A 12,313-nucleotide genomic window follows, 5' to 3' on the forward strand; every position below is an offset into this window, starting at 1 on the left:
TCAGCGACGCGAACACAACACAAACTATACCGCTGCGACAGGACGGCAATGTAGGTAGAGCAGGTTAATCCATGGGCACTCGCAGCAAGAGTCTCGTGGGCTTCCGAAGATCTCTCCCGCCTATGACCGCAGTCAACGTGCCACAGTCGTCGGAGGCGCTGAGGGATGCAGAGTGCGCGCTAGGAGTCGCCCATTACCTTGACATCCGCTGCCGCGAACGACGCCTGTAAGAGCGCCATTATGGTGTAGGGCGGTGAAGCTGTGCAAAAGACTTGCGATGCGCCGCGTGCCGCTGCGCCAGTTCCAAAGGAATTATGTGGGCACGCCGAGGTGCACGGGAAAGCTGCCATGAATCCGCAGCTACGAAGTTCACGACAGCCCAGCGATGAGAGCAAGAGCTGCTGCGCGCTGGGGCTTGCGCGCGAGCGGCGTTGTGCTCGCGCTTCCTTCCTGCTGTGGAGTTCGGCGAAGTTGGGCATGGGGAGGATTCCCTGAGGACTACCGCGAGGGAATGCCGGAAGCAGCGACGACCATAGCGTCCCCACGTATTCGTTCCGGTTCTCAGACGACGAAGTGCGGTATCAGCGTGGTCCCCTTCGGTCACGGTGGGGTTGAACAATTGCCCGAGTGCCGCACCTTCGACAGGGGTTCCGCGTTCCGGTCATCAGTACAAGATCTTTAAACCCCTGCTGGGAGACAGCCTGCATTCCTGTGTCATGCAGGCGCCTTCCGGGTCAACATGGGCGCGGTCCAGACACACGTGCGCGCCCACCTGGAGGCGGCGTGGACGACAACGTGACCGGGTCCTGTTGCCTTTCCCTCGACCGAGCTGCGAGGAAACATCAGAACCGCCCTGCCGTGGGTGGTACCATCAGTGCCATCGTGCGATTGGACATCATTCTTCGGACTGTATTCCCCAGCTAGGGATCTGGGGAATACGAAGAGTATTTAAGGAGCTGCTGGTTTGGTACCAGAGGAGAGCCCCGTTCTTGAGAGATACCAGAGACTCCCGACTGCTAAGAAGCTCTGTTTACTGAGAAGCACTCTCAATTGTCCTTCTTGTACATTATGTAAATAGTCCTTGTATAAAGTTTTCCAAGTTTTCTTCCTCCGATCGTCCTCGTCTCTTCTCCGGCCCAGTCACGCTACCTGAATCTCAACAACTGGTTGCAGCGGTGCAATGCTGCTACCTGAGATCCGACAACTGGTGGCAGCGGTGGGACGCTGCAACCTGAATCACAACAGCGGCTAAGGGCTGTGCGAATACGTGTGCGCAAGATGGCTTCCGTCCAGCGAGGAAGCCGGGCGAGCGACGGGAGGCCCATTACTGCGCCTCTGCTAGACAGCGGCGCAACGAGGACTTCTGGTAGTTGGAGATGCCTGCAGGGGCCGCCGCACAGTGCTGAAGTTGGAAACACTATTGAAGACGGGCACGTTGGTGACCGTCGCTCCCGGAGATGCGATGAAAAGGCAGACCGCCGTCGCCTGCCTGCCTGCAGCATGGAGCCGACGGTCCACGAGAGAGATGCGGGGTGAACTGCGTTTCTTTCGGCTGTTCGAACAAAACTGTTTGATCTCAATAAACGGCAAGTGCAAGCGCAAAGCCTTCTCTCCCCGTAGCTTTTGGCGCGAGGGAGAGAAATAAGGGAGCGAGGAGTCAATTTGTATTGTTTGTTGAAAAGCATTGGTCCCAAAAACGTTCTCCCAGTTACCTTTCTGGGACCAACATGCTTTGATTTGTTTTTGTTTGCGCTTAACAACCTCGAAAAATGTTTATAGGACATTAGTGGGCGCACTTCCTTTTTGCTTGTGTTTCTATGTCCTGCCTCTACGGCCTGGAAATGTTCGATAAATGTTGTACTGGGACAGGGACATTCCATCCTTTCTGGGCGCTCCTGGGGAGGTACGTTGTTTGCTGGGATCTGTCGAGCGGACGATTAATGTCGTGGCCACGTGTATACCAGCTTACGGCACGGTTTCACAGTTATGTGACTTTGGGTGATTTCAGCAGGAAACAGGAATCTCTTAGTGTATGAAAGAAAATTTTGACTTTAATTTAGCTTCGGGCCCTCACGTCCAGGCTACACAATGGGGAACTACTACAGAGCTGGTATACTAAAGAGGCTGTACCAAATCGAGATACTGCATCGAGAAAATTGAGACCGCTGCATGCGACTTCACAGATCATCGGGCAGTCTTCGTCTTTGTCAAGCAAAATGAATAAAAGATGTGTATACCCAATGTCGCTCATTGCTAAACACACAGTGGCCACAACAAGCTCAGCCAGGGAAACGTACTACCTCTGGCTACGTATATCCTGGCGTAGCCGAGTTAAGCCACTGCCAATTTTTTGACAACGGGCGAGACGGCGGGCCGTTTTTGGAAAGGTGCATAAATTGCGTATTTCTCTTAGCTAGCGCGAATTGTTATCTCTGCGTGCTTGCTACTACTGGATCCAGCGAAACCGCTGCACGTGGCGTTGCTGCGAGCCTATAGATTCCAGGTCGTGCGCATCCGAAGCAGTACTATACGTTGCTGCAAACAAAACATCCTTGTTGTGCTGCAGTTGTGCATGGCAGTATTTGCTCGACCGTTTGGTTGCGCAAACAGCAGTTTCACTTTTCTGCTGTTCGCTTACTAGGCCACTCTTAATTGCGCTTTTACTGCGCGATGTGTCCCGCGTGAGTAGCAGACAATTATCAGCTGATGCAAGTGGTGCTGCATTCAAAGCAGCCGAACAATTTTGCTTGCGGCACAAGCTAGGCTGGCCGTCTAACTGCAACAAGACAGGCGGCCATATCACGACGCAGAAGAGTAATGCTGCAAACTAGATGCGCACAAAGAAAAGTGCACTGGATACATTTAACAACGTGCGGAAAATTTGAGGGTTAAACATTAGGGCGAACTTTGTGCTGCCACCGGCGTGAAGAAACGACCCCAGCACGCTCACGCATTCCGTTCCCTCGGAGACATGCGCAAGAACGGCTTTTTTCCCCCTTTTCCGCTGCACCATTGGCATGGAGAGGGTGCTGACGCTGCAGTGCGGACGCCGTCAGCTTTAATAAGTTCTTTCTCTCTCTCTCTCCAGGCTAGCATTCCCAGGTTACAACGTTCGGTGAGACACAATGGCGCATATGCCCACAAGGGACCAGACTGTGACTACTAGGTTTTTGGATTGGATGCCGCAGAAGAAATGAGATGAGAGAAAAGAACGAACTTATCCTCTTTCTTCATCTGCTGTTCTCTCTCTCGGCTTTGCAGCTCCATCTTCTTTCGTCCACCCTTCTTCCTCTTTGTATCTGCCCTCTCTCCTGGCTTGGCTTCTTTCTTTTCTCTTTCAGTTGGCTTGCCGCCGATCTTCTTCGGTTGCGGTGGTGTTCTTGTCCTCAGAGGAATGAATTGAGCGTAACCAATGCGGGACACAGGAGAGGGACAGATGCTCAATTCATAAAAGATAAAGGTTTGAACATTGCATGTTTAAAATTAAGTACAAATCGGTTTCCTGCGAGAGAGGTGACTGAATCCCTTTGTTTTCGGGTTTCATTAAGGCGTATGCCTTACTTGCTCTAATACTCGTCAGTATGTGTGTGCGGTGACACTCGATGGTACTCATAAAAGATGGCGTCCTCATGCGACCTGCAGGTGGCGTTTAAATTAATGATTGGTCGCGCGAGGTTGCTCGGCAAGAGCAACATGGATCGCTGCAGAAATTCCACCGGTGGCATCACCTGCCATCCGAGGGCAGTGGCGCTCCGCTTAAGCGCTTCACCACTGCGCCAGGAGTGGTGTGGGGACTGCCAGGGATCTGCGAACGTCAAGTAGAGAAAGACTGTATACGGGCATTAATTCATTCTGCAGTCCCTCGAATGCCTTCACGAAGACTGCGCGGCGGCGGCCACGGGCAGACGTAGAACTGCCGGCGGCGTGGCATCGGGTTATATCACGCCGCAGCGCGCTCGGCGGCTGCGTTCACAGTGTGAGCGGGCGTGCTTAATCCTTCTCATGCGTAAGCAGTCGTAAGTGTTTCTGCCGACTTTTTTCCCGGAATTCGGGGGATAAAAATCGGGCAATATTTTCTGACCTCACTTCCGGGTACCAATAGGCTTATTCACCAAAATATTCCATAATTCGGGTCATACTTCGTAGCAGAAGGCAAGTTGCTACGTTTCCTCACTTTCGTGTAGAATATAAAATTCGCTATTCTTGTTTCTTTGCGATGTTTTGCGAACTATCTGAAAATAGCAGGTTGCACTGCAAACCTTCTATAAAAATAAAGCAAGAAATGCTTTTTTTTCATTTGTTGCGCTCATTTAGAGGCGTACAATGCCGTGCATCACTTAGGTGTCCGTATAACAACCTTTACTTGTACGCTGCTGCAGCATCCTGTCAACGTCAACAGTGCTATCATTTTAGACGCAGAAGAGCCACGCCGCAGTTGACGCAGTGGTGCCGTTGATGCGACACTGTTCGAACTTCGCCTCATATTAAGCACCGTCCTAAATAGGAAGCTTTGTTGAAAGAAGTATAAATTGATCGCTTGACTTAAAACACCTCTTTAAATCTATGCACAAGATGCCCGCTAATTTTCTTGCGGTGTCTTCAGCTTGGTTCAGAAAGAAAAATTTCCCAGAAGGCTCTTTTTTCTGCTAGAAATCGGGTTTAACCCATGTGTAACGAAATTTGCTCGAGGCGCAAAAATGGTGTAAAGTCCAGTTTTACCCGAAGGCGAAGCCAGGTATTCTGTCTCGTGGCTTGGCTTGCCCCGGTTTGTGGATTCCATTTCGGTTGCACGACCACTCTGGCTCCCATAAACAGCTCCCGCCGTAAAATGAAAACATTTTTCAAGCCATTTACATATGATGCAGCTCAACCTCCCCCTCCCCCTGTTCCTAACAGTAAGCGCTGTCAGTGCGGGACGCAGGCCGGTGCTTGAGGCCCCTAGGATGGACTTCTTTCAGTTACTTCAACCTTCTTGCGGGCCGCTGTTTCAAGTGGCGTTGCAAATTTGTCGATGTCACCTGACGGCGTGTTCAAGAGCCTTCTGCTGTAGCGGCGTACTGTCCCGTTGACTCAACGGTGACCGTTATCGACATGACGCGGGAGAGACGACGGTTTAAGATCTGCCACGATTGCTGCGATAACATCACTTATCGAGTGCGTCGGTGGAGCCCATTGTTTCCTCCGACAGCCCGCACGCCTGCTCCTTCTGCCACGTCCTCAAGGCATGGAAGCCGTGGGAGCTGATTACGGAGGTACCTTGGGTCGGGCTCTTCACGCAGCAACACCAAATAGTAAAAACGTGACATTGTGTCCTTAGGCGTCAAGGAAGAATTAGGGCTGCTCAGTTCCGATTAATCTCCGGCCGCCTTATATCGTAGCAAGGTATCGTCTTGACTCGGTGGCCACAGCCAGCGCAAAATGTGGATATGTTATCAGATATTATGCACACTGGTAAGCACAACCAATTAATTGATTAAATACTAGCCGTTAACTAGATTACACCTACATCGATAAGGGCGTCGTAAGGCCTGCCGCGTCACCGTCGATACCTGTCAGGAGCAACCGAGCAACAGCACCGAGAAAATGCTTGACGGGTCATAAACAGAGGGAGGCAATGGGCATTTCCAGACGACATGCACAACCCAACGGGTTTGCTTCTAAGCTGTGTAGCGGGGTTCCCTAACACATCTAGCAGTCCAAAGTTTTGGAGGATTGAGGGCGCCAAGCCATTACTCTTTCGAGAGATTGCGGTCTCTGAGGATGCATATACAGGGTGCCCCAGCTAACTTGGACCAGGATTTTGTAAAAAACCTAAGCGTTCTTCAGATCTGCAATCGCCTGGATGTCGTTGAGGTTTTTTAAAGTTACAGTACCATTTTTTTATCGTCCTACTTGAATAATTAGTCGAGATGTATTAACTTTTTAAATATAGCTTGAAACGTTCAGGCGTCAATAGGAAATGTGTGGAGCTCCACAAATATTGTCCAACCCAGGCACTTCCAACGAGATAGACTTAGCGCGGCCGTTTTAATTCGGTAAAAACTAAAGCCCGCGGAGTTTAAAAAACACCACGTGACAGCGTGCTACGTGCGCCCGAATGTGGCGCAGTTACAGCGCTTTCATCCGGGATCTGTAAAAAAAAAGAAGAAAAAACATCGCTCGCTTCGCGCTGCACACGACAGAGCATCTCGTTGCGCTTGGTTCCAAGATAGGCGCCGGTGGGTTCGGGGGGCAGTTGGAAGAAAGCCGGCTTCCGTTTCTGCGGCGGTAATTGCGCTCTCACGCTAGCAGAATGCACGATGCGCCGCAACGTCAGAGCCGAGCAAAGATAGAAGCCCTTTCTCGTAACCGGAGAGAAGGTGCGGCGGTGGCGATGTCATTTTTTCAAATCACGGATGAGTGCACTGTAACAGCGGCGCATTCAGGCGCCGCACGGAGCGCGCTGTCACGTGGCACTTTTTAAACTTCGCGAGCTTTCGTTTTTCCCGAATAAAAACGGCCCCTCTAAGGCTATCTCGTTGGAAGTGCCTGGGTTGGGCAATTTTTGTGGAGCTCCACAACTTTCCTGTTAATGCCTTAACGTTTGAAGCTACGTTTAAAAAGTTAATTTATCTCGACTAACCATTCAATTAGGACGAGCAAAAAAAATGGTACTGAGACTTTAGATAAACCGTAACAGCATCCACGCGATTTCAGTTCCGAAGAACGCTTAGCTTTTTTTAACATCTTGGTCCAAGTTAGTTGGGACACCCTGTATAATGAGGAACTCTACAGGCCACACAAGCAAACCCCTTAACTTTTGACGGGTGCTGCACGTGACAGTAGCGGTGGTACGTTAGTGCGTATTCACTTGGCGAGAGGGATTGCAATGTTGAAGCAAACCCGCAAGGACAGCTAAATATTTGAGGGCATAAGACATAAGTTTATGCCATTACCATGAGCTGCAACCCTAAAAACAACGAATGTTCATGCTCACCACGTGAACTATAATTACTCGGCGCATCCAACTACCATCCGCTTGGGACCGATGCGCCGACAATCGTGTTAATTTATTCCGCCTATACCCATGAACTTAATATAATCTCGCCTTCGTTGTTCGCTGAGCTCTGGGCACGTTTTCTGGCATATATGAAAAGCCTGCTACCAGCTTCTTAATTATGTACTGGCTATTAGACGAATTTAAGAACAGCATCGTGCCTGATTCGGCACGGCAAGATGTTCAGTTGTAGCAGCTGACAATTTATGTCATGCGGCATTCGAGATTTGGAAGCAATAATGCCAACAATGTGCTTCCTCATCTGCGTTGCTGTCAATACATTTGGAAACCAGATCGCGTTCTCAGTGGGGCTGCATTTTCTTGGCAGTAGACTTTTGTCAAAACCCTTTCTTTATGTGCGCAAAGAACAAAGCGTTCCTATGTCGCGCATGTCGCACTCGAAACGAATGCGAACTTGAGCGTGACGAGCGCACACGTCAAGAGCCCCGGTTGTTGTTTGACATTTCTGGCTTCCCGTCGTTGTCGCAGCCGTTATCTCCGCTGCGCAGACAAGTGGAGAGGGGGCGTTGCCACCTTCCGCCGCTAGTCCCACAGCACTCGGCGCACTGGTTCGGCATAGGCAGCTGAACCCCCTTCATCGGAGTCGGGATGCGTAGTACGGCTCTGTTGGCGGCCTCGGTCGCCGTGCTGTGTTGCTGCTCGACGGTGCGCGCCGACCTGCTGGGCGGCCTGCTCGACGTGCCGGTTCACGACGGCATCATCCGAGTGTGCCGCCTGGAGAGCAGCCAGGCGCTGGCGCAGGCTGCCGCCGAGACGAGCGGCGTGGTGGTGCGAGTGTCCGGCGACGCTGGAGCGCGCAAGCAGCCCTGCGGAGCCGAGGACGCCTTCGAGGTATATACTCTGCGAGTTGCTGGACGCGAGCTTTGCGGTGGGCATGCAGTGGCCGGCCCACGGCCGTGTCCGGGGCTGTAGTACGCAGCGTCCTTTGGCCGAGGCTGATGTTGAGCTACAGATTAGCATGCGCTAGGCAAGTGAGCTTTCGCGCTGACAATCCCGTTGCTAACAGCCGGCCCGAGTCGCGGCCATGGTTTACTGTGCTGGCTTGAAGCGAAATATTCACCCTGAGATTGGGTTGTTACATGACCAAGTTCTTTGCGCCGTTTTGACTCCCTTCGCGTAATATTTTAACGCGATAGCGTAAGGAGCTCGTGTCGAAGAAAATCCGGCGCGTTGATCGGGAGCGAGAAAATGCGCGAAAAATCCTCGGAGAACCAGCCTAGGCGCCAGGTGAGGCAGAGTAAAAAAAAATTGCACACTAACCACAGCATCCTTTCCGCAACCTTATTTTCTCGTTTTTTTTTTGGAAAAAGGGTGCGCTGAGTACGTTAGCGCCGTTAATGCACCCATGAACCCTTCAAAGGTGCACGAGCGCAAGGGTGTTGCAGCTCCTTCCGGTGCAAGGGTGCTTAAGGGCTTACATGGCAAAACTACTTTTCAAAAGTAATTGAATTACACTACTACTTTCATACAAGTCTTGCGAAAGTAATTAAATTACATTACTAATTACTGCTCGCAAAAACTTATGACATTACATTACAATTACTTCCCAAAAGTAATGAAAATTACTTTTACATTACTTTTTAGTTTCGACGCACGAAAGCTGCGCATTGGCCATAGTTCCTACGAAATTTCTAGATTTTTTGTTTTCACCGCCACTGACCTTCAAAGTCGGCAGCAGAAATTTTGCCTCTCTATGAAGAAAGTTAGGTGGGCGGATGAGATTAAGAAGCTTGCAGGGGTAGGGTAGCCACGGATGGCGCTGGACAGGGTTAATTGGAGCGACATGGGAGAGGCCTTTGCCGTGCAGTGGGCGTAGTCAGGCTGATGATAATGAGCAAAGGTAGCGATAGTACATTGAACCATCGCTTTGGCGACAGGTCGCAAGCGTAATCTTACCCTGTTAAGAATTTGCATCCACTGCCTGCTCACGTTCATTCTCCAGTAAGGGGGCGCAGAAAAGCTGCCAATGCTGCTGTTCTCTGGAGGCACGTTGGCGCACATTAATTGCATGTTGCCTATGTTGGCCTTGAGTTAAAAATACGGCGTCAAATCCGGCCACAGAAGCTTTCCCGAAAACTCACACCCAACCTTATTATATGTCAGTTCAGACTTCCTTGTCAGTGCGGCGACGTAACAATATATAGATATATGAAGCAGTCTAGAGGGAAGTACTCGCTCAAACCATGGTTATGGAGCTCTTCCGATGGCCCTAGCTGCGCCGCTTCTCTGGAGTGCTAGCTGTTGTTGGCCGCGCGTTTCTCTTGCTTTGCGGACGCTCAACCCCGCAAAAGCATGGCTGATAAAAAGAGCACGGACTCATTATTCAACAAAAGTAATTTGCTAGTAATTAATTACTTTGCCGTGAAATTACTGCTCCAAAGTCATCCATTACACTACTAAATTACCAGCCAACAAAAGTAATGATTTACATTACAAATTACCGAGAAAAGTAATTTAATCACGGTAATTGCATTGCAGTAATTTGGTTACTGCCATGTATGCTTAAGGGTGTATGGGTGCTCTAACTTTTGAACTACTTTGCAGTAGTTCAATCAAGTGTGCTTTTAAGGGGAGACGAGAGTCTTGAAATAATCAAAAATGCGAAAATTTCGATTTTGCAGAAATGGCACACTCAGCATCAAATCACTCTAAAGTTCCTGACTAAAAGGTTTCAAGGTCTCAATTCGACCTCCAACTACTAAAATATCTATTTCGCTCGCATTCGAAGCTGGGAAATGGCGACTTCAGAGCGAAATGCGGCAGGACTTCACGCCCGTCGCTTCCCACGACCGCGTTCCCGAAGGCTGCCATTTTGGTTTTGTTTGAAAGATGGGCCCCTTGCCCACTACCTGGTATTACTCACTACTGTCAAATATATTTGGAACGTCTGCATTCCGCTGTTTTTTGAGGCCTCTACAACGACCTTTGGATGGCTGGCGCGCGCACATCAAATGCGATTTTCTCAGCTTCGTGTTTTTTTGCCAACATGACTAGCCTTACTGAAGTTCTTGCTTTCATGGCGCAATTTCAATTAATCTTATACCGCAGAATTTAGACAGAACTGAACTGTGGAGCTATGCTTTTTTTGTTTGAGTCAAACATTTCAAATTTTGTAAACGATAATGTTACGTAAGTATACATTTCATAATTGCGGTGCTTGGACAAAATTTAAAATTTTTATATAATGATATACTTCAACAACACTATAATTAGCATAGCTCCAGATGGCAGGTCTTTGGCTACAGCCCCAATTGAATCGAAACGAAACAATATATCCCGTAAGAATTTAACTTGGGCTTCAGTTATTTTCCTATAATATGAGAACTAATTGAGATATACTGTAGGAACTAGTTAATTTTTTGAAAACGGGAAGCAAAAACAATTTGGAAAAATAGTTTTTTGGGCAAAGGAAATGATGTACTATCTGTATCGCATCTCGGCGGACACCTGAACCGCGCCGTAAGAGAAGGGATAAAGGAGGGACTCATAGAAGAAAAGATGAGGTGCCGTACGTAGTGGAGGGCTGCGGAATGATTTCGACCACCTGGGAATCTTTAATGTGCACTGACATCGCGCAGCACACGGACGCATTTGCGTTTCGCCTCCATCGAAACGCTGGCACTGCGTTCGTGTTCGAACCCGGGTATACGCCGGATCAGTAGCCGAGCGCCCTAACCACTGAGCCACCGCGGCGGGTAAGAAAACAGGGAGAAACACAGATACGCACCTAATTTTATTATGATATCTTTAATAATAAAAATGCTAATTTCAAGACCCGCGCGCCACTCTACGATGTGAGCTTTTCGAGCTTTCCATTAAATAGCAGCTGCAGCTTTGATGCATGCAGATATGACTGGGATTTGCGGCCATCATGTAATAACGAAATTATTTGAGCTGAAGTGCTAAGCATCACTGACCCCAAATACGGCCTCGCCGAAATGGCACATACAATTGAGAGGACATAGTAGTAGCGCTAAAGAAACAGGGACGACAGGATAGAAGACAACACACTAGAAGAACGACACAACACACAGGAAGACAACTGTCGTCCGTTTTTTTAGCGCTACTACAATGTCCTCTCAAACTAAACACCAGTTAACCCAGATTTCTGCCTTAATGGCATACACAAACTTGAAGAAAGTATACGTGTCAATTAAGGCAAGTAAGTGGCGTCTCTTGTGTTGAACTCATTAGCTTCGTATGACTCATTACTGGTACGCTTGTTTGTTACTTTGACAAAAATACATGCTAGCATTGTGTACTGTGCGAGCTGGTTTGCTGAAGGTTGGCGTCTTTTAGCAGGTTTTTCTTCTTTTTTGAATCATGTAGAGCGTTATTAGACAAAAATTTTGAATATTCGAATATTATAAGGTTCTGTTATGGAAATGCTGAGGGTAATAATCCATTCTCCAATGCGTAGCAAAATCTTTCTCAAAGTTTTCCCATCACTGGCATCGAGTAGTTAAAACTGCCATCGAAAGCCAATGGGGAACGTTTTAAGGATAGAAAAAAACGCACACAGCAAAAAAAAAAAAATACAAGCCTGCTGAGGGAAGATCTGCCAATATATTGATCGTTGTTGTGAAATCTTGCAACATATGAAAAATCTGCGTTCATAAACTATTCACCGTTGAAATATGTTTTTGTCCAGAATTGCTGGGTATGTATAATCACAGAAATCGCGCCGTGAACATCATGAATACATTACAAGTGTGTGTACGCAGCAAACAGGTTGAGACGCGCCGCGAAAGACGCATCTTGATATTGTAATTGGGGATGCCGTAACAGTTGTGCAAAGTTAGATAGGCCATCGGCAGCTTTTCGAGCGAGATGTTCAGCCTCCCTCCAAGAGTGCACGTGAAAAAAATAATTGATCCGCGTCTTTTAAAGCAATCGGAACCTGTGAACCTCTTGAGAGGGTGCAAGAGTGCGAGCTATAAGCACGGAAATGCACCCTGAAGGGTGAAAATATTTTTAGTTTAGGTTTGTGAGGGTTTAACGTCCCAAAGCGACACAGGCTATGATCCCTGGGACGCCGTAGTGAAGGGCTCCGGAAATTTCGACCACCGGGGGTTCTTTAACGTGCACTGATATCGCACAGTACACGGGCCTCTAGAATTTCGCCCCCATCGAAATTCGACCTCCGCGGCCGGGATCGAACCCGCACTTTCGGGCCAGCAGCCGAGCGCCATAACCACTCAGCCACCGCGGCTGCCTGCAAATATCTTTAGTGATAGGTCACGTAAGCTTCCGGCG

The 12,313-nt window shown here is 48.9% G+C and overlaps 1 protein-coding gene across 3 annotated transcripts in view; it reads left to right on the forward strand.

The window, feature by feature from the left end:
* Positions 1-7,578: 7,578 nt before the first annotated feature.
* Positions 7,579-12,313, forward strand: part of LOC144136188 (calsequestrin-2-like) — a 28,642-nt gene continuing 23,907 nt past the window's right edge. For 2 of the 3 annotated variants that reach the window (XM_077668268.1, XM_077668269.1), the window contains exon 1: positions 7,580-7,888. In XM_077668268.1, the coding sequence (XP_077524394.1) occupies positions 7,646-7,888 (243 nt within the window). In that variant the 5' untranslated portion in view covers positions 7,580-7,645. Of the gene's footprint in view, positions 7,889-12,313 lie in introns of all 3 variants that reach the window. The other variant, XM_077668270.1, reaches the window with a different exon arrangement.

This window comes from Amblyomma americanum, chromosome 6 (assembly GCF_052857255.1).
Source record: "Amblyomma americanum isolate KBUSLIRL-KWMA chromosome 6, ASM5285725v1, whole genome shotgun sequence".
Lineage (NCBI taxonomy): Eukaryota > Metazoa > Arthropoda > Arachnida > Ixodida > Ixodidae > Amblyomma > Amblyomma americanum.